The following is a 23,124-nucleotide window of genomic DNA, read 5'->3' as shown; positions in this document are numbered from 1 at the left end:
TCCTCACTCATTCTCTCCATGTGCCCAAACCATTTCAAAACACCCTCTTCTGCTCTCAACCACACTTTTTTTATTTCCACACATCTCTCTTACCCTTACATTACTTACTCGATCAAACCACCTCACACCACATATTGTCCTCAAACATCTCATTTCCAGCACATCCACCCTCCTGCGCACAACTCTATCCATAGCCCATGCCTCGCAACCATACAACATTGTTGGAACCACTATTCCTTCAAACATACCCATTTTTGCTTTCCGAGATAATGTTCTCGACTTTCAAACATTCTTCAAGGCTCTCAGGATTTTCACCCCCTCCCCCACCCTATGATTCACTTCCGCTTCCATGGTTCCATCCGCTGCCAGATCCACTCCCAGATATCTAAAACACTTTACTTCCTCCAGTTTTTCTCCATTCAAACTTACCTCCCAATTGACTTGACCCTCAACCCTACTGTACCTAATAACCTTGCTCTTATTCACATTTACTCTTAACTTTCTTCTTTCACACACTTTACCAAACTCAGCCACCAGCTTCTGCAGTTTCTCACATGAATCAGCCACCAGCGCTGTATCATCAGCTAACAACAACTGACTCACTTCCCAAGCTCTCTCATCCCCAACAGACTGCATACTTGCCCCTCTTTCCAAAACTCTTGCATTCACCTCCCTAACAACCCCATCTATAAACAAATTAAACAACCATGGAGACATCACACACCCTTGCCGCAAACCTACATTCACTGAGAACCACTCACTTTCCTCTCTTCCTACACGTACACATGCCTTACATCCTCGATAAAAACTTTTCACTGCTTCTAACAACTTGCCTCCCACACCATATATTCTTAATACCTTCCACAGAGCATCTCTATCAACTCTATCATATGCCTTCTCCAGATCCATAAATGCTACATACAAATCCATTTGCTTTTCTAAGTATTTCTCACATACATTCTTCAAAGCAAACACCTGATCCACACATCCTCTACCACTTCTGAAACCACACTGCTCTTCCCCAATCTGATGCTCTGTACATGCCTTCACCCTCTCAATCAATACCCTCCCATATGATTTCCCAGGAATACTCAACAAACTTATACCTCTGTAATTTGAGCACTCACTCTTATCCCCTTTGCCTTTGTACAATGGCACTATGCAAGCATTCTGCCAATCCTCAGGCACCTCACCATGAATCATACATACATTAAATAACCTTACCAACCAGTCAACAATACAGTCACCCCCTTTCTTGATAAATTCCACTGCAATGCCATCCATACCTGCTGCCTTGCTGGCTTTCATCTTCCGGAAAGCATTTACTACCTCTTCTCTGTTTACCAAATCATTTTCCCTAACCCTCTCACTTTGTACCAAAACACCCTATATCTGCCACTCTATCATCAAACACATTCAACAAACCTTCAAAATACTCACTCCATCTCCTTCTCACATCACCACTACTTGTTATCACCTCCCCATTATCCCCCTTCACTAAAGTTCCCATTTGCTCCCTTGTCTTACACACTTTATTTACCTCCTTCCAGAACATGTGTGTATATATATATATATATGTCTGTGTGTTTGTATATATATGTATGTATATGTTGATATGTATATGTATGTTTATGATGGTTTACATGTATATATGTGTATAAGAGTGGATGGACCATTCTTTGTCTGTTTCCTGGCAATACCTCACTGATGCAGGAAAGAGTGATTGAATATGTTATGAAAGGGGAAGAGAGACATGTGGTAATAAAAAGAGTGTGGTTGAGAGAGCAGATGATCGTGCATTGAAATGGTTTGGACACATGGGGAGAATGAGTGAGGAAAAGTTGACAAAGAGGATATATCTGTCAGAGGTGGAGGGAACAAGGAGAAGTGAGAGACCAAATTGGAGGTGGAAGGATAGAGTGAAAAAGATTTTGAGCAATTGGGACCTGAAGATACAGGACGGTGAAAGGTGTGCAAGGAATAGAGTGAATTGGAACGATGTGGTGTGGACTTGCTGTCAATGGACTGAACCAGGAGGGCATGTGTAGCGTCTGAGGTAAACCATTGAAAGGTCAATGGGGCCTGGATGTGGAAAGGGAGCTGTGGTTTCGGTGCATTACACATAACAGCTAGAGACTGAGCGTGAATGAATGTAGCCTTTTTCGTCTGTTCTTGGCACTCCCTCACTGGAAGGGGGATGGGGGAATGCTATTTCATGTGTGGCGGTGTGGTGATGGGAATGGATGAAGGCAGCAAGTATGGATATGTACATTGGGATAGGGGAGACAAAATACTTCTCACATATTCCCTGCATGTTGTAGAAGGCGACTAGAAGGGGAGGTAATGGGGAGCTGGAAATCCTCCCCTCTCGTTTTCAATTTTCCAAAAGAAGGAAAAGAGAAGGGGGACTAAGAAGGAACAGAGAAGGGGGACTAAGCGAGGATATTCCCTCCAAAGGCTCTGTCCTCTGTTCCTAACGCTACCTCTAATGCGGGAAATGGCGAACAGTAAGAAAAAAATGTATATGTATGTGTACATTGAAATGTATAGATATGTGTATGTGTTTGTGTGGGTGTTTATGTATATAGATGTGTATGTAGGTGGGTTGGGCCATTCCTCGTCTGTTTCCTTGCGCTACCTTGCTAATGCGAGAGATGGTGGTTAAGTACAATAATGATAATGATAATGATAATAATAATAATGATAATAATAATAATGGTAATAATAATAATAATAATAATGATAATAATGATAATGGTAATAATAATAATAATAATGATAATAATAATAATAATGATAATAATAATAATAATAATAATAATAATAATAATAATAATAATAATAATAATCACGTGTCGTAGAAGGCGACTAGAGGGGACGGGAGCGGGGGGCCAGAAATCCTCCCCTCCTTGTATTTTTAACTTTCTAAAAAATGGGAAACAGAAGGAGTCACACGGGGAGTGCTCATACTCCTCGTAGACTCAGCTTGGGGTGTCTAAATGTGTGTGGATGTAACCAAGATGTGAAAAAAGGAGAGATAGGTAGTATGTTTGAGGAAAGGAACCTGGATGTTTTGGCTCTGAGTGAAACGAAGCTCAAGGGTAAAGGGGAAGAGTGGTTTGGGAATGTCTTGGGAGTAAAGTCAGGGGTTAGTGAGAGGACAAGAGCAAGGGAAGGAGTAGCAGTACTCCTGAAACAGGAGCTGTGGGAGTATGTGATAGAATGTAAGAAAGCAAATTCTCGATTAATATGGGTAAAACTGAAAGTTGATGGAGAGAGATGGGTGATTATTGGTGCATATGCACCTGGGCATGAGAAGAAAGATCATGAGAGGCAAGTGTTTTGGGAGCAGCTGAATGAGTGTGTTAGTGGTTTTGATGCACAAGACCGGGTTATAGTGATGGGTGATTTGAATGCAAAGGTGAGTAATGTGGCAGTTGAGGGAATAATTGGTATACATGGGGTGTTCAGTGTTGTAAATGGAAATGGTGAAGAGCTTGTAGATTTATGTGCTGAAAAAGGACTGATGATTGGGAATACCTGGTTTAAAAAGCGAGATATACATAAGTATACTTATGTAAGTAGGAGAGATGGCCAGAGAGCGTTATTGGATTACGTGTTAATTGACAGGCGCGCGAAAGAGAGACTTTTGGATGTAAATGTGCTGAGAGGTGCAACTGGAGGGATGTCTGATCATTATCTTGTGGAGGCTAAGGTGAAGATTTGTATGGGTTTTCAGAAAAGAAGAGTGAATGTTGGGGTGAAGAGGGTGGTGAGAGTAAGTGAGCTTGGGAAGGAGACTTGTGTGAGGAAGTACCAGGAGAGACTGAGTACAGAATGGAAAAAGGTGAGAACAATGGAAGTAAGGGGAGTGGGGGAGGAATGGGAGGTATTTAGGGAATCAGTGATGGATTGCGCAAAAGATGCTTGTGGCATGAGAAGAGTGGGAGGTGGGTTGATTAGAAAGGGTAGTGAGTGGTGGGATGAAGAAGTAAGATTATTAGTGAAAGAGAAGAGAGAGGCATTTGGACGATTTTTGCAGGAAAAAAATGCAATTGAGTGGGAGATGTATAAAAGAAAGAGACAGGAGGTCAAGAGAAAGGTGCAAGAGGTGAAAAAGAGGGCAAATGAGAGTTTGGGTGAGAGAGTATCATTAAATTTTAGGGAGAATAAAAAGATGTTCTGGAAGGAGGTAAATAAAGTGCGTAAGACAAGGGAGCAAATGGGAACTTCAGTGAAGGGCGCAAATGGGGAGGTGATAACAAGTAGTGGTGATGTGAGAAGGAGATGGAGTGAGTATTTTGAAGGTTTGTTGAATATGTTTGATTATAGAGTGGCAGTGGCAGATATAGGGTGTCTTGGTCGAGGTGGTGTGCAAAGTGAGAGGGTTAGGGAAAATGATTTGGTAAACAGAGAAGAGGTAGTAAAAGCTTTGCGTAAGATGAAAGCCGGCAAGGCAGCAGGCTTGGATGGTATTGCAGTGGAATTTATTAAAAAAGGGGGTGACTGTATTGTTGACTGGATGGTAAGGTTATTTAATGTATGAAAGAGGGGCAAGTATGAAGTCTGTTGGGGATGAGAGAGCTTGGGAAGTGAGTCAGTTGTTGTTCGCTGATGATACAGCGCTGGTGGCTGATTCATGTGAGAAACTGCAGAAGCTGGTGACTGAGTTTGGTGAAGTGTGTGGAAGAAGAAAGTTAAGAGTAAATGTGAATAAGAGCAAGGTTATTAGGTACAGTAGGGTTGAGGGTCAAGTCAATTGGGAGGTGAGTTTGAATGGAGAAAAACTGGAGGAAGTGAAGTGTTTTAGATATCTGGGAGTGGATCTGGCAGCGGATGGAACCATGGAAGCGGAAGTGGATCATAGGGTGGGGGAGGGGGCGAAAATTCTGGGGGCCTTGAAGAATGTGTGGAGGTCGAGAACATTATCTCGGAAAGCAAAAATGGGTATGTATGAAGGAATAGTGGTTCCAACAATGTTGTATGGTTGCGAGGCGTGGGCTATGGATAGAGTTGTGCGCAGGAGGATGGATGTGCTGGAAATGAGATGTTTGAGGACAATGTGTGGTGTGAGGTGGTTTGATCGAGTGAGTAACGTAAGGGTAAGAGAGATGTGTGGAAATAAAAAGAGCGTGGTTGAGAGAGCAGAAGAGGGTGTTTTGAAGTGGTTTGGGCACATGGAGAGGATGAGTGAGGAAAGATTGACCAAGAGGATATATGTGTCGGAGGTGGAGGGAACAAGGAGAAGAGGGAGACCAAATTGGAGGTGGAAAGATGGAGTGAAAAAGATTTTGTGTGATCGGGGCCTGAACATGCAGGAGGGTGAAAGAAGGGCAAGGAATAGAGTGAATTGGAGCGATGTGGTATACCGGGGTTGACGTGCTGTCAGTGGATTGAATCAAGGCATGTGAAGCGTCTGGGGTAAGCCATGGAAAGCTGTGTAGGTATGTATATTTGCGTGTGTGGACGTATGTATATACATGTGTATGGGGGGGGTTGGGCCATTTCTTTCGTCTGTTTCCTTGCGCTACCTCGCAAACGCGGGAGACAGCGACAAAGTATAATAAATAAATAAATAAATGACTCATGGTGAGGTGCCTGAGGATTGGCGGAATGCGTGCATAGTGCCATTGTACAAAGGCAAAGGGGATAAGAGTGAGTGCTCAAATTACAGAGGTATAAGTTTGTTGAGTATTCCTGGGAAATTATATGGGAGGGTATTGATTGAGAGGGTGAAGGCATGTACAGAGCATCAGATTGGGGAAGAGCAGTGTGGTTTCAGAAGTGGTAGAGGATGTGTGGATCAGGTGTTTGCTTTGAAGAATGTATGTGAGAAATACTTAGAAAAGCAAGTGGATTTGTATGTAGCATTTATGGATCTGGAGAAGGCATATGATAGAGTTGATAGAGATGCTCTGTGGAAGGTATTAAGAATATATGGTGTGGGAGGCAAGTTGTTAGAAGCAGTGAAAAGTTTTTATCGAGGATGTAAGGCATATGTACGTGTAGGAAGAGAGGAAAGTGATTGGTTCTCAGTGAATGTAGGTTTGCGGCAGGGGTGTGTGATGTCTCCATGGTTGTTTAGTTTATTTATGGATGGGGTTGTTAGGGAGGTGAGTGTAAGAGATTTGGAAAGAGGGGCAAGAATGAAGTCTGTTGTGGATGAGAGATCTTGGGAATGAGTCAGTTGTTGTTCGCTGATGATACAGCGCTGGTGGCTGATTCATGTGAGAAACTGCAGAAGCTGGTGACTGAGTTTGGTAAAGTGTGTGAAAGAAGAAAGTTAAGTGTAAATGTGAATAAGAGCAAGGTTATTAGGTACAGTAGGGTTGAGGGTAAGTTTGAGGTAAGTTTGAATTGAGAAAAACTGGAGGAAGTAAAGTGTTTTAGATATCTGGGAGTGGATCTGGCAGTGGATGGAACCATGGAAGCGGAAGTGAATCATAGGATGGGGGAGGGGGCGAAAATTTTGGGAGCCTTGAAGAATGTGTGGAAGTCGAGAACATTATCTCGGAAAGCAAAAATGGGTATGTTTGAAGGAATAGTGGTTTCAACAATGTTGTATGGTTGCGAGGCGTGGGCTATGGATAGAGTTGTGCGCAGAAGGGTGGATGTGCTGGAAATGAGATGTTTTAGGACAATGTGTGGTTTGATCGCGTAAGTAATGTAAGGGTAAGAGAGATGTGTGGAAATAAAAAGAGCGTGGTTGAGAGAGCAGAAGAGGGTGTTTTGAAATGGTTTGGGCACATGGAGAGAATGAGTGAGGAAAGATTGACCAAGAGGATATATGTGTCGGAGGTGGAGGGAATGAGGAGGAGTGGGAGACCAAATTGGAGGTGGAAAGATGGAGTGAAAAAGATTTTGTGTGGTCAGGGCCTGAACATGCAGGAGGGTGAAAGGAGGGCAAGGAATAGAGTGAATTGGATCGATGTGGTATACCGGGGTTGACGTGCTGTCAGTGGATTGACTCAGGGCATGTGAAGCGTCTTGGGTAAACCATGGAAAGCTGTGTGGGGCCTGGATGTGGAAAGGGAGCTGTGGTTTTGGGCATTATTACATGACAGCTAGAGACTGAGTGTGAACGAATGGGGCCTTTGTTGTCTTTTCCTAGCGCTACCCCACACACATGACGGGGGAGGGGGACAGTATTCCATGTGTGGCGAGATGGCGATGGGAATGTTTAAGGGCAGACAGTGTGAATTGTGTGCATGGGTATATATGTATGTGTCTGTGTGTGTATATATATGTGTACATTGAGATGTATAGGTATGTTTATTTGCATGTGTGGACGTGTGTGTATATACATATGTATTGGGGTGGGTTTGGCCATTTCTTTCGTCTGTTTCCTTGTGCTACCTCACAAACGTGGGAGACAGCGACAAAGCAAAATAAATATAAATAAAATATAATAATGATAATAATAATAATAATAATAATAATAATAATAATAATAATAATCCCTGGGGATAGGGGATTAAGAATACTTCCCACGTATTCCCTGCGTATTGTAGAAGGCGACTAAAAGGGAGGGAGCGGGGGGGCTGGAAATCCTCCCCTCTCGGATTTTTTTTAATTTTCCAAAAGAAGGAACAGAGAATTGGGCCAGGTGAGGGTATTCCCTCAAAGGCCCAGTCCTCTGTTCTTCACGCGCTACCTCGCTAATGCGGGAAATGGCGAATTGTTTGAAAGAAAGAAAATAATAATAATAATGATAATGATTTATCCCTGGGGATAGGAGAGAAAGAATACTTCCCATGCATTCCCTGTGTGTTGTAGAAGGCAACTTAAAGGGAAGGGAGTGGGGGGCTGGAAATCCTCCTCTCCTGTTTATAATTTTCCAAAAGAAGGAACGGGGAGGTGAGCCAAGCGAGGATATACCCTCTAAGGCTCACTCCTCTGTTCTTAACTCTACCTCGCTAATGCGGGATAAGGCGAATATGTATGGAAAAAATAATAGTATTAATAATGATAATAATGATATATGTATATATCCCTCGGGATAGGGGAGAAAGAGTACTTCCCATGTATTCCTGCATTTTGTAGAAGGTGACTAAATGGTACGGGAGTGGGGGCTGGAAAACACCCCCTCCTTATTTTTGAATTTCTAAAAAGGGAAACAGAAGGAGTCATGCAAGGAGTGCTCATCCTCTTTGAAGGCTCAGATTGGGGTATCTGAATAAGTGTGGATGTAACCAAGATTAGAAGAAAGGAGAGATTGGTAGTATGTTTGAGTGAAACGAAGCTCATGGGTAAAGGGGAAGAGTAGTTTGGGAAAGTCTTGGGAGTTAAGTCAGGGGTAGGTGAGAGAACAAGAGCAAAGGAAGGAGTAGCACTACTCCAGAAACAGGAGTTGTGGGAGTATATGATAGAGTGTAAGAAAGTAAATTCTGGATTGATTTGGGTGAAAGTGGATGGGGAGAGATGGGTGATTAATGTTATAGTGATTTTTTTTTTTTTTTTTTTTTTTTTTATACTTTGTCGCTGTCTCCCGCGTTTGCGAGGTAGCGCAAGGAAACAGACGAAAGAAATGGCCCAACCCCCCCCCCATACACATGTACATACACACGTCCACACACGCAAATATACATACCTACACAGCTTTCCATGGTTTACCCCAGACGCTTCACATGCCTTGATTCATTCCACTGACAGCACGTCAACCCCTGTATACCACATCGCTCCAATTCACTCTATTCCTTGCCCTCCTTACACCCTCCTGCATGTTCAGGCCCCGATCACACAAAATCTTTTTCACTCCATCTTTCCACCTCCAATTTGGTCTCCCTCTTCTCCTCGTTCCCTCCACCTCCGACACATATATCCTCTTGGTCAATCTTTCCTCACTCATTCTCTCCATGTGCCCAAACCATTTCAAAACACCCTCTTCTGCTCTCTCAACCACGCTCTTTTTATTTCCACACATCTCTCTTACCCTTACGTTACTTACTCGATCAAACCACCTCACACCACACATTGTCCTCAAACATCTCATTTCCAGCACATCCATCCTCCTGCACACAACTCTATCCATAGCCCACGCCTCGCAACCATACAACATTGTTGGAACCACTATTCCTTCAAACATACCCATTTTTGCTTTCCGAGATAATGTTCTCGACTTCCACACATTTTTCAAGGCTCCCAAAATTTTCGCCCCCTCCCCCACCCTATGATCCACTTCCGCTTCCATGGTTCCATCCGCTGACAGATCCACTCCCAGATATCTAAAACACTTCACTTCCTCCAGTTTTTCTCCATTCAAACTCACCTCCCAATTGACTTGACCCTCAACCCTACTGTACCTAATAACCTTGCTCTTATTCACATTTACTCTTAACTTTCTTCTTCCACACACTTTACCAAACTCAGTCACCAGCTTCTGCAGTTTCTCACATGAATCAGCCACCAGCGCTGTATCATCAGCGAACAACAACTGACTCACTTCCCAAGCTCTCTCATCCCCAACAGACTTCATACTTGCCCCTCTTTCCAGGACTCTTGCATTTACCTCCCTAACAACCCCATCCATAAACAAATTAAACAACCATGGAGACATCACACACCCCTGCCGCAAACCTACATTCACTGAGAACCAATCATGGTTATAGTGATGGGTAATTTAAATGTGAAGGTGAGTGATGTGGCAGTTGAGGGTATAATTCGTGTGCATGGGGTTTTCAGTGTTGTAAATGAAAATGGGGAAGAGCTTGTAGATTTGTGTGCTGAAAAAGGACTGGTGATTGGGAATACCTGGTTTGTAAAGAGAGATATACATAAGTATATGTATGTGAATAGGAGAGATGGTCAAAGGGCATTATTGGATTACGTGTTAATTGATAGGCAACTAAAAGAGAGACTTCTGGATGTTCATGTGCTGAGAGGGGCAGCTGGAGGGATGTCTGATCACTATGTTGTGGAGGCGAAGGTGAAGATTTGAAGAGGTTTCCAGATAAGGAGAATGTTGGGGAGAAGAGAGAGGTGAGAGTAAGTGAGCTTGGAAAGTAGACTTGTGTGAAGAAATACCAGGAGAGATTGAGAGTAGAATGGCAAAAGGTGAGAACAGATGTCATTAGGGAAGTGGGGGAGGGATGGGATGTATTTAGGGAAGCAGTGATGGCTTGCACAAAAGATGCATGTGGCTTGAGAAAGCTAGGAGGTGGGCAGATTAGAAAGGGTAGTGAGTGGTGGGCTGAAAAAGTAAGGTTGTTAGTGAAGAGAAAAGAGAGGTGTTTGGATGATACTTGCAGGGAAGTAGTGCAAATGACTGGGAGATGTATAAAAGAAAGCGACAGGATATCAAGAGAAAGGTGCAAGAGGTGAAAAAGAGTGCAAATGAGAGTTGGGGTGAGAGAGTATCTTTAAATTTTAGGGAGAACAAAAAGATGATTTGGAAGGAGGTATACAACGTGCATAAGACAAGAGAACAAATGGGAACATTGGTGAAGAGGGCAAGTGGGGAGGTAATAAGAGGTAGTGATGAAGTGAGAAGGAGATGGAGTGAGTGTTTTGAAGGTTTGTTGAATGTGTTTGATGATAGAGTGGCAGATATAGGGTGTTTTGGTCAGGTTGGTGTGCGAAGTGAGAGGGTCAGGGAGAATGGTCTGGTAAAGAGAGAAGAGATAGTGAAAGCTTTGTGGAAGATGAATTCTGGAGAGGCAGCAGATTTGGATGGTTTTGCAGTGGAATTTATTAGAAAAGGGGGTGACTGTGTTGTTGATTGGTTGCTGAGGATATTCAGTGTACGTATGGATCATGGTGAAGTGCCTAAAGATTGGCGTAATGCATGCACAATGCCATTGTACAAAGGCAAAGGGGATAAAGTGAATGTTCGAACTACAGAGGCATAAGTTTGTTGAGTATTCCTGGAAAATTATATATGGAAGGGTATTAATTGAAAGGATGAAGGCATGTACAGAGATTGGGGAAGAGCAGTGTGGTTTCAGAAGTGGTAAAGGATGTTTAAAGAATGTATGTAAGAAATACTTAGAAAAACAGATAGATTTGTATGTAGCCTTTATGGATCTGGAGAATGCATATGATAGAGTTGATAGAGATGCTTTGTGGAAGGTTTTACGAGTATATGGTGTGGGAGGTAAGTTGTTAGAGGCAGTGAAAAGTTTTACCAAGGATGTAAAGCATGTGTACGAGTAGGAAGAGAAGAGAGTGATTGGTTCCCAGTGAATGTCAATTTGCAGCAGGGATGTGTGGTGTTTAATCTAATTATGGATGGTGTGGTGAGGGAGGTAAATGCAAGAGTTATGGAGAGAGGGGTAAGTATGCTGTCTGTTGTGGATGAGAGGGCTTGGGAAATGAAGCAGTTTTTTTTTTTTTTGCTGATGATACAGCTGTAGTGGCTGATTTGGGTGAGAAACTGCAGAGATTGGTGACTGAGTTTGGAAAAGTGTGACAGGAGATAGTTGAGAGTAAATGTGAATAATAGTAAGGTTATTTGGTTCAGTATGGTTGAGGGACAAGGTAATTGGAATGTAAGTTTGAATGGAGAAAAATTGGAGGTAGTGAAGTGTTTTGGATATCTGGTAGTGGACATAGTAGCGGATGGAACCATGGAAGTGGAAGTGAGTCACTGGGTGGGGGAGGGGGTGAAGGATCTGGGAGCGATGAAGAATGTGTGGAAGGAGAGAACGTTATCTTGGAGAGCAAAAATGGGCATGTTTGAAGGAATAGTATTTCCAACATTATTATATGGTTATGAGGCATGGGCTATAGATACGGTTGTATGGAGAAGAGTGGATGTGTTGGAAATTGAGTGTTTGAGGACAATTTGTGGTGTGAGGTGGTTTGATTGAGTAAGTAATGAAAGGGAAAGAGAGATGTGTGGAAATATAAAAGAGTGTGGTTGAGAGAGCAGAATACGGTTTGTTGAAATGGTTTGGACATATGGAGAGAATGAGTGAGGAAAGATTGACAAAGAGGCTATATATGTCAGAGGTAGAGGGAACAAGGAGAAGTGGGAGACCAAATTAGAGGTGGAAGGATGGAGTAAAAAAGATTTTGAGTGATCGGGGCCTGAACATACATGAGGGTGAAAGGCGTGCAAGGAATAGAGCGAATTGGATTGATGTGGTATACTGGGGTCGATATGCTGTCAGTGGACTGAACCAAGGTGTAGGAAGTGTCTACGGTAAACCATGGAAAGGTCTGTAGGGCCTGGATGTGAATAGGGAACTGTGGTTTTGGTGCTTATCACATGACAGCTAGAGACTGTGGGTAAATGAATGTGGACTTTTTTGCTCATTTCCTGGCACTACCTCATTGGAGCGGGGGTAATGATGCTATTTCCTTTGTGGCAGGGTAGCAACAGGAATGGATGAAGGCAAGCAAGTATGAATATGTACGTTTTTATATGTTTACATCTGTGTATGTGTATGTATATGTTGATATGAAGTGTCTTAACGCAGAACACACATGCCGGGCATTCTTCTAAGGGCGATTATCTCCCAGATCCCTTCACCTACCTACAGGTTAGCCAAGAAGCTAAAATTAATCTCATCTCATGTCCTAGTAATTTATTCCCTACAATCGACTGAAGAGTTTATTGACATCCTTTGGAATAAGAAACCTCATGGCATTACAGCTTCCCTGTATGTGGAGTCTTTCATCACAAATGTACCTGTGTAGAGGACAATAGACATCATCCTGGATTATGGTTACAAACACCATGTCTTACCTCTCCTGAAGATGCCCAGAAAAATGTCAAGAGAAGTGTTACATACCTGCACCATGGAAGCACCTTTCAGATGTCCACAAGGCAGCCTTTGTTGGCAGGTGGACGGAATATCCATGGGGTCCCATGTGGGGGTTCTCTTTGCGCAGGCATTTATATCAAATATCAAAACTACAGCACTGCGACCTGAGAGCATGACACAACAAATTTAATGCAGATTTATAGATGACATTTTTATCTGCATAGATAACTTAAGTTTGCTTGAAAACCTTTGCAACCAACTCCAAGAAACTTCAGGCTTAAGCTTTACTTCAGAGCTGATTGATAATGGTAAGATTCTTTCTTGCATGTTATGTTGAGTGCCACAAAAGGATATTTCATCACCAACATTTACAGAAAGCCCACCAATCAAGGTAAATGTATGAATGGAGAAAGTGAATGCACTCAGAATTACAAAAGGAGTGTTATTCTTGCATACATGAGGAGAAGTGTTCAAGGTGTGCTCGGTCTGGTTACTTCTACATTAAGAACTCTGACATGTCTGGCAAATGTTGATTAACAACGGATATTCAAATACAGAATTTGATATCATTGTGAACAACATGCTAGAGCAATATCTCATGGCAAACAGACAATCTCAATGTGACATCATTAAAGTTTACTATGGGAAGACTTTGCGACATCATATCGAATGGACGAGAAGGTTGTGGGAGATACTGAGGCCAAAGACTGGAAAGTGATTGATGAAGACGAGGATACCAGTGTGATGATATACTACAACAATCTGAAAACATGCTCGCTCGTAATGAACAATAAAATATTAGGTCTCTCTGGAAGTTTGAATCATACCAATGTGGTATATGAGTACTGATGCAGTATTGGGGACTGTCAGCCTTTACCACATAAACTATATTGGGCATACAACCTGCATCCTGAGTAGCCACCTCTTGCTTCACTTACAAGGTGGAATCAAACAACATCATGAACAAAAGCAAGGGAGATTATTGTGGATGACACCAAAATCATTACTAGTTGCAGTGATTGGAGGAGACTAAAAGAAAGCACTTGTCATCAACAGCCAGACAAACATGACCATTGCCATAAAGCTCTTTGATGGTCCACCAATAGGACATAGATGGATGGGACAAGTCATTGCCAGCCACAGGATACCAAGTCCTCCATCCCTGTGCAGTAGGAACACGATCCCAGGTTACAATGGTCAGAGAGAATCAGACGAGCCCATCCTGACCTCAGCTCCGTATTTGGATAGTAATGGTCTCGCTTGACCTTCTTAAAATAGTTATTGATGGATTTTCTATATTGTATTTGATGATAGGGTGGCAAATGTAGGATGTTTGGATGGGGGTTATATGCAAAGTGAGAGTTATAGTGAGTGGTTTGGTGAAGAAAGAAGAGGTGATGAAAACTTTTCATGTGATGAAATGTGGTAAAGCTGCTAGAGTGGGTGAGATTACTGTTGAATTTCTTAAGAAAGGGGTGACTGTGTTGTTGATGAGTTAGTTTGGATTTTCAGTGTGTGTATGGATCATGATGAGGTGCCTAAGGATTGGGGAATGCATGTATAGTGCCACTGTGTAAACGCAAGGGGTGATAAAGGTGAATGTTCAAACTACAGGGGTATAAGTTTGTTGAGATTACCTTGCAAGTTTTATAGGAGAGTACTAATTGAGAGGATTGCCTTGTAAGTTGTATGGGAGAGTAGTAATTGAGAGGATGAGGGTATGAACAGAGCATCAGATTGGGGAGGAACAGTTTGGTTTTAGAGGTGGTAGATGTGTGAATCAGGTGTTTGTTTTAAAGAATGTATGTGAAAAGTAATTAGAGAAATGAAAGGATTTGTAAGTGACATTTATGGATCTGAAGAAAGCATATGATTGGATTGATAGAGATGCTACATGGAAGGTCTTAAGAATATATGATGTGGGAGGAAAGCTGCAGGAAGGAGTGTGAAGGTTTCATCGAGGGAGTAAGCCATATGTATGAATATGAAGAGAAGAGAGTGAATGGTTCCAAATGAAGGTTGGTGTGTTGCAGGGGTGTATGATGTCATTATGGCTGTTTGATATTTTTATGGATGGGGTGGTGAGAGAGGTAAAATGCAAGAGTCTTATAGAGAGAGGGGAAAATATGCATTCCGTAGGTTATGATGGTGCCTGGGAAGTGAGTCAGTGTTTGTTTGCTGATGACATAATATTGTTAGCAGATGTGAGTGTGAAATTGTGGATATTGGTGACTAAGTGTGGAAGTGTATGAAAGGAGGAAGTTGAGAGTAGGTTTGAGTAAAAACAACATTATTAGGTATAGTAAGTTTAAATGGGGTGTGAATTTGAAGGGAGAGAAATTGGAAGAAGTGAAATTTTTAGATATCTGGGAGTGGACTTGGTGGCATATGGATAGTACCATGGAAGCGGAAGTGAGTCATATGATGGATGAAGGGGGTGAAGATTCTGGAAGCATAGAAGAATGTGTGGAAGGAGAGAATGTTATCTGGGAAGGCAAAAAGGGTTATGTTTGAAGGTATAATAGTTTCAACAATATTACATGGGTGCGAGGCATGGGTTATAGATGGTGTGCAGAGGAGGTTGGATGCATTAGAAATGAAATGTTTTAGACCAAGATGTGGTGTGAGGTGGTTTGATTGCTTGAATAATAAAAGGATAATGGGAAAGTTTGATAATAAAAAGAGTGTGGTTGAGAGAGCTGTTGAGGGTGTGTTGAAATGGTTTGGACATATGAAGAGAATGAGTAAGAAGAGGTTGACAAAGAAGATGTATATGCAGAGAATGAGTAAGAAGAGGTTGACAAAGAAGATGTATTTGTCATAAGTGGAAAAATTGCCTCCTTCTCGCCTTCAGATATTGACAGTGAAAGGAAAGAGAGCAGAGTAAAATGCTTTTTGCTGATGACCCGATTAAACAAAATGTTTGGATCAGATGCTGATCAAAGTGATATGTAAAAAGACATACAAGACCTGCAGATGGGCAGAAGTGAACATACTGAATATTTCTTGAGGTAGATTTGAGAAAGTTTTGGGACAAGTGAGAAAACATTGTTAACACCATATGAAAGCCCAGCAGTCACATGAAAGTGATAAAAATGTAAAACATTTATCATAATAGATTGAAAATTACAATTCAGAAAACATATTGAGAAACTGTCAAGCCAATTAATGAATAGTGTGATATTGAGAACCTTCTTAAGAGAGAGAAAATTGTTTATGAAATGTTTAGTATGCACTTTTTTCAGACTTGGTTACAGTTTCCCATGTTCGCAAGGTAGCGACAGGAACAGACGAAGAAAGCCCACATCCTCTCACATCCATTCTGTAGTTGTCATGTGTAATGCACCTAAAACACTGTTCACTATCCACAACTAGGCCCCACAGAACTTTCCATGGTTTACCATGAACACTTCAGATGCCCTGGTTAAGTCCATTGACTGCATGTTGACCCCAGTATACTGCATCATTCAAATTAATTCTACCCCATGCCTGTCATTTGACCTCCTACATGTTCAGGCTCTGATTGCTCAAAAACTTTTTCACTCCATCCTTCCATCTTCAGTTTGGTCTCCCTGTTCATCTTGTCCTCTCCACTTCTGACACATGCATACATGTACACATGAGAAGCATAATGGAATGCTTTTGTATCATATGCTCACCCATAGAACAAATGGAAACAAAAAGAGAATTCATAAGCACATCATTAACAAAATCAAGGAGTGGAACAGTTGAACTACCATGAAAGGGTTAAAGAAATGGAACTTTATATTCTGTGAAGAGAAGAAAGATGTATGATAATCATCATATGACAACAAATTAAAGGAGTAAAGGAAAGCATATTGATAATGAAAGTTTCTCACCAAGAAAGATATAGAGTTATAAAGTCAGCAGAAATACCGTGGAACATGCCAGAAATATATCAGAAAAAATATATGAATTCCGTGGAAGAAGCTCGAACATCTACTGTATTTAATGTACTAATGGGAGGAAAAAGGAACATGCAAGGAATGACCACAAGAAATTAAGAAAACAGATTTTTTGGTTGAAATCAGTACCATATATATAGATAACAATGGAACAACTTGTGGTGAACACTACTTGCTAGCTATGCCATCATGGCAAAATCATGTCGTATTTTACTCTTTCCTTTTTGAAAAACCATAACTTGTTTCGAGACAGAGACAGGCTTGGGGCAGTCACCAACAATCAGTGAGTAAATATTGTTAATCAGTTTTGCTATATCATATAATCTCTTTACTTAGCAGGTTACTATATGTTTGGTAAGTCCTGTGAACAAGCATCCTCCATCCTTATGTATTTTTTTGATGGTTGAATAGGGTATCTCATAGATTTACCATAAATGGTAGGGTGAAATGGTGTTTTTATCTCACATGAACACTTTTAGATGCTTATAGGGTTATGGTTTGGTAGAGAAATATGGTTTTTCATTCTTCAATACTTACAGCCCCTGTGAAAGCAAATTTAAGAAATGTTAATTGTTTTGGATCATGATATATAGAGTAGAGTATGCTTAGATACACTGTTTTTGCTTGAGAAGGATAATCAGAAATAACTTTGTAGTTTTGAATGCAGTTAAATGGAATACTAGCAATAGATATATTCTCTCAGAAGATATACTGGGAAGATTGACTGATTGGGTGAACAGTGTTAGTGAGAAGACTTTCTTTTTTACTTTCTTTTTTCTCTCCAGACTGGTTTGCAGGGAAACTATGGCGAATTCTTTCGTGAGAGGGAATTAAGTGGAAGTTCCCGAGATTCTGGCTATGGCTCCTTTCTTGGGGTTGGTGGAACAGGATCACCACCAGGGATGTCCTGTAGTAGTCAAGCTTCCATTTGTGATGTTCGGAAAGGACCAGCTGATTCTCTTGGCCTACATGCTAATAGAAATGTCAACCATGACTTTGACCAGTTTACCAGTGAGCTGAATGCACAGAAGAATTTCTTGGATAACTTACAACGTCTCAACCAGCTAAATGGTGGCAGCTCTCCTGGACTGTCTCTCCTCCCTCCATTGGGTGACCTTGATCCTCTCCTTCTTGGAAGTTCTGATTTAGGAGATACAACAACCTTGGGACTGAGCCAGCTTCTCCCCCCTACAAGGGATTTGCCACATGATCTCTTACCTCCTTCTTCAACACCCACATCAAGTGACCCATTTTCCATGACTTCCCTTGGTGTCAAGTCTAATCTTGGTGTAGATGTGATGCGTGGCCAGCCTTCAGTTTCAGGTTCTGGACCCTCTGTTCAGTCTTCACACCAGCCTAATGGTCTTAGTGATAAAGGACAACAAATGGTTAATCTTTTAAGTGGGATGGGTATCCATGATGGATCATCACAATCCAGTATAAGCACCCTTAATAGTCATCCCTTAGGAGCACTTGCAGCACTATGTGCACCCAGTTTCTCTGCCTCGGCAGCTAATCAAGCTAACTCGGGTAACCTAAATGGTCATACCCTCACAAATCGACCTCAGTCATCACCAAAGTTTCTAAATTCTCAACAGTCCATCTCTGCTAATGGAGAAATATCTCCAAGCATGATGAGGAAACCTCGACCTGAAGATGAACGTGGTGTTCCTCTGTCTGTGGCCTCACAGTCTGGTAATCAGGGATCTCCACCAGTGTCAAGAGTGTCGGAACAACTTGCAGGACCATCAAAAGATGGTTCTGGACATTGTGGGCCAGTAGGGCCACCTCCAAAGGGGCCATTTTTGGTCCCTCCACCAACATTCCCACCAACTGATGGTGTTCCTCCTTGGGAGTTACTGCCTCCTGTGGCAGAAATCTTTCCCCCCCATGGACCACCACCTCCATTGCTTCCCCCAAATACAGACCTTCTCCCTCCATTTACCGACCTTCCACCTCACCCACTCCTGTCTATACCACCACCATTGCTGGGATTTAGACCATTCAGGTAAGGAGATAATGATAAATTTTTATAGTCTATATTGACTGATTTGCTGGATTAAGATATTGTTTGCAATTTACAAACTTTTCAGAATGTGACTTGTTTGCACTTATCTTTTGATGTTATATTACATGTGTAAAGTTGCTATTATATGTAGATTTTGTAAAACTCCAGATTTCATTGTTTTTTTATATGTATTTTGAGAATTTACAGGTTTATGTAAAACTAGGGTAGCAAGTCTTACCCAGGGAACTAAGCAGCCCTGCCCTTTGCCAGACATTGACATGGGATGGAGATCCCAGTTGGCTCTCTCTCTTATTCGTTTCATTCCTTCTGTCTGTCTACCTAAGTGTATCTATCTATCCATGTGCCTGTGTATACCATCGACTCCCATATCATTTGCATTAGGGACATCAAGTGCATAGAGGCATATATACATACACCTTTTGTGTGTATTGATTTTGTAGACCCATGGCACCCAACCCCACAGCCTGGAAATAGGGCAGAGACATGCTCCTCCTGCTACCTATCACCAAGCACTTACTTCTCAGTTTTCCTGCACTCTCTACACATAGACATACACACATCGTTGCACTTATGGCCTGTGGTCCTGACTGGTGGATATAGTCAGCTTCCTGAGTGCTACAAAAGCCTCATAAAGATAGAAGGGATTCCTGGGGTAGAAAGTTGGAAGCAAGTATGTAATAGGTGTGACGACTCCGCCAGTTCAGTATTAGTGAAATAACACTATTAGCAAGACTATATCATTGGGACAATGGTCTCATGAAAGAACTTGTCACTCCAAAGGAGTCCATCATTTCCCTGCTACTGTGAATAGAGCAGCCTTTTAGCTATAAGAGCTTGTGGAGAAGGGTTCTTGTAGTAATTCCAGAACACTTTCAGGGAAAGGATCCTTATGGAGTTATATGTAGATAATTTCTTTTTCATACATGATCGCCATTTCCTGTATTAGTGGGGTAGTGATTGGAGCACATGAACAATGTCCTCATTTGCTCACATCCTTTCTCTCACTGTTATGCATCAAAGCCTGAGCCATCAGTTCACAACCATGCCCCACAGACCTCTCTGATATTTCCCCCAACTATCTCATGTACCCAGGTTCAGCACCTTCACAACTTGATGTCGTCCCCTGTATACCACATCACTCCAATTTGTTCTATCTGTTGCACACTTCACACTCCACTGCACATCCAAGCCCTGAACCTTCAAAGCATTTTCACTCCATCCTTCCCTCTCCCTTTAGGTTTCCCTCTTTTCCATGTTCCCTCCACTTCTAACAAGTATGCCCTCTTAGTCATCCTCTCCTCACTCATCCTTTCCATATGCCCAAACTATTTCAGCACACCCTTATCAATTCTCTCAGACATACTTCTCTTATGGTACACTTCTTTCTTACCCTATCATTTTTTATATAGTCAACCCACCTTGCAGCACATATCCTCAAACATTTCATATTCTAGACATCCACCTTCTTCATTACATTTTAATCTAAAGCTTATGCCTTGCATTCATATATCACCAATGGGACTACAGTACAATCAGACATACCTGTCTCTGCCTTTACAGACAATGACCTCTCTTTACACTTATACCTCATTGTGCTCAGGACTTTGCCTCCTCATCCACCAGATGGCTCACTTTGGCTCCAGTGGTTCCATTTACTGTCACACCCAGATATCTTAAATATCCACTTCTTCCAAGTTCCCTCCATTCAAACTTGCATTCCAAACAACCTCTACCTTATCTCTGATAAATGTAATGTTACATTGCTTTTGTCACATTTACTCTCAACTTTCTCCTTTCTCACATATTCCCAAATATAGACAGCTTCTGCAGTTTCTCACTCGAATCTACTACAAGTCATCTGTCATCAGCAAATGACAACCGATTTCTCTCCTGCAGCAGACTGCATACCTGCTCCTCTCTCCAAGACCCATTCATGTCTCACCACCCTGTCTGTGTTTATTTAAACAACCATGGTGACATCACTCACCCCTGCCACAGACCCACTTTCACCAGGAACCGGTCACCCTTTTCTCTCCTTTCTTGCACACATGCATTATTCTCCTGATAAAACCTCGTCACCACTCTAGCAGCACTCTTCCCTTACCATATGTTCACAACACCTTCCACAGAGCTTCTCAGTCAACCCTGTCATATGCTTTTTCTATCAATCTGTATCTCTGAAGCCTGTTCCCTCTGGGACCTCCCTCATTGGAGTGGCCTCGGCAAAAGAGTTTCCACATCTGGTGAACTTCAGTGCTGCTTTGTAGCCTTTAGTGCCCCACCCTTAACAGGCCACTAGCAGAGGGCAACTTTAGCATAGTGTTTCCAGAGGCTTCTTTGTAATGTTTGTACTGACTACTACTACCTAATGTGTCTCCCTAATGCCTCTAATTTATGTTCAAATATATTAAATGTACCTAATACTTTTTCCAGATGCATAAATGCTACATACAAGTCCATCTGTTTCACAAAAATGTCTCATGTACAAATTCTTCGAAGTAAACATCAGATTCATACATCCTTTACCACTCCTGAAGCCATGTTGTTCCTTCCCAAACTGAAACTCTGCGTGGCACCACCTTCTCAGTTACCACTCCCCTATACAACTTACCTGATACACTCAACAAACTTGTGCCTCTGTGATTTGAACATTCATATTTGCCTCTCTTGCACTCTTACCATGGCACTATACAGGCATTCTGCCAGTCCTCAGGCACCTCACCATGAGTCATGTATTTACTGAAAATCCTAACTGACCAGTCAGCAGTACTATCATCCCCTTTCTTCAGAAATTCAACTGAAGTTCCATCTGCACTAAACCATTATGCATGCCTCTTACTTAGCATACATCTATGTCCAAAATATCCCACATCTGCCACTGTATCATTCACCTTTGACAACCCTTCAAAATGCTAACCCCATTTCCTCAACCTCATTTTTGCCCTCTATCGCTTCCTATATCCATCTTCACTGATGTTCTCATTTGTTCTCTTGTTTTTCTTGCACTGTTTACCTGCTAATGAAACATTCTCATATTCTTCCTGGTTTGTTGATACTCGCTCACCTCAACTCTCATTTACCTTTTTTTTTTTTCATCCTTTGCACCTTCCTGTTGATCTACTGCATTCTCATGTATATCCCAGTTACTTTCACTCCTTCCAGCAGATATAATCCATACACCTCTCTTTTCTCATTCCCTAGCAAAGCTTCTTCATCTCACCCTTCACTACTCTTTCTAATCTGTCTGCCTCCCACCCTCTGCATACCATGCACTCCTCTTGTACATTTAAGCATTGCTTTCCTAAGTACCTCCCATTTCTCATCCACTCCCTAACTTCAAATACTCCAACCCTCTTGCTGTTCTACACTCATTTTTTCCTGGTATCTCTTCTTACTTCGATGATTCTTCATACCCATATCATTTCTTCTTTTCATAGAGCCTCTCCAAACTTTCACCCTCGCCTTGATGAAGCAGTGATCAGACATTCTATTAGCTGCCCCTCTCAGCACATTCCCATTTGTTCTCTTGTTTTTCTCACACTGTTTACCTAGTACCAAAGCATTTTCATATTCTTGGTTTGCTGATACCCACTCACCTCAACTCTCATTTACCTTTTTTTTTTTATCCTCTGCACCTTCCTGTTGATCTACTGCATTCTCATGGGCATATCCCAGTTACTTTCACTCCCTCTTGCAGATAAAATCCATACACCTCTTTTCTCATTCCGTAGCAAAACTTCTCCATCTTACCCTTCAGTAATGTTTCTCACCTGTCTGCTTCCCACCCTCTGCATGCTGTGCACTCCTCTTGCACATGTAAGCATTGCTTTCCGAAATACCTCCCATTTTTCACCCACTCCCTAACTTCAAATACTCCAACCCTCTTGCCATTGTACACTCATTCATTCCTGTAATCTCTTCTCAACAAGTCTCTCTTCCAAGCGTGCTTAGTTCTACAATTCCTCACACCCTTATCATTTTCCCTTTTCATAAAGCCTCTACAAACCTTCACCCTCACCTTCATGAAGTAATGATTAGCCTTCTCATTAGCTGCTCCTCTCAGGACATTCACATCCAAAACCTTTACTTTGCATGCTAATAAGTTATGTAATCCAATAATGCATGCTAACATCTTTCCTGCTCATGTATACAAATGTATATCCTTCTTTTTATACTAGATATTCCCCATTACTAGTCGTTATTCAGCACACAAACTCCACAATCTGTCACTGTCCTCATTCTTAACACTAGGTGCCCCATGCCACCAATTATACCCTCAACTGCCACATTGCCCACTCTCACTTCAAATCACCTATCGCTGATACTCAGCTCCTTGTATCACCCAGCCTCTCCTAAAACACTCTCCTCTGTTCACTATTCTTCTTTTGACCTAGTACAGAAGCACTAATAATTACCCACATCTTTTAGTCCACTTTCAGTTTTAGCCACACCAGTGTGGGGC

The 23,124-nt window shown here is 41.9% G+C and overlaps 1 protein-coding gene across 1 annotated transcript in view; it reads left to right on the top strand.

The window, feature by feature from the left end:
* The window catches only part of LOC139749175 (uncharacterized), a 141,143-nt gene that overhangs the window by 65,834 nt on the left and 52,185 nt on the right, over positions 1-23,124 (top strand). Inside the window, exon 5 of the mRNA XM_071662834.1 lies at positions 17,419-18,641. Coding sequence (XP_071518935.1) covers positions 17,419-18,641 — 1,223 coding nt within the window. The remainder of the gene's footprint in view (positions 1-17,418; positions 18,642-23,124) is intronic.

This window comes from Panulirus ornatus, chromosome 6 (assembly GCF_036320965.1).
Source record: "Panulirus ornatus isolate Po-2019 chromosome 6, ASM3632096v1, whole genome shotgun sequence".
NCBI lineage: Eukaryota > Metazoa > Arthropoda > Malacostraca > Decapoda > Palinuridae > Panulirus > Panulirus ornatus.
This window is presented reverse-complemented; position numbering and strand designations above follow the sequence as displayed.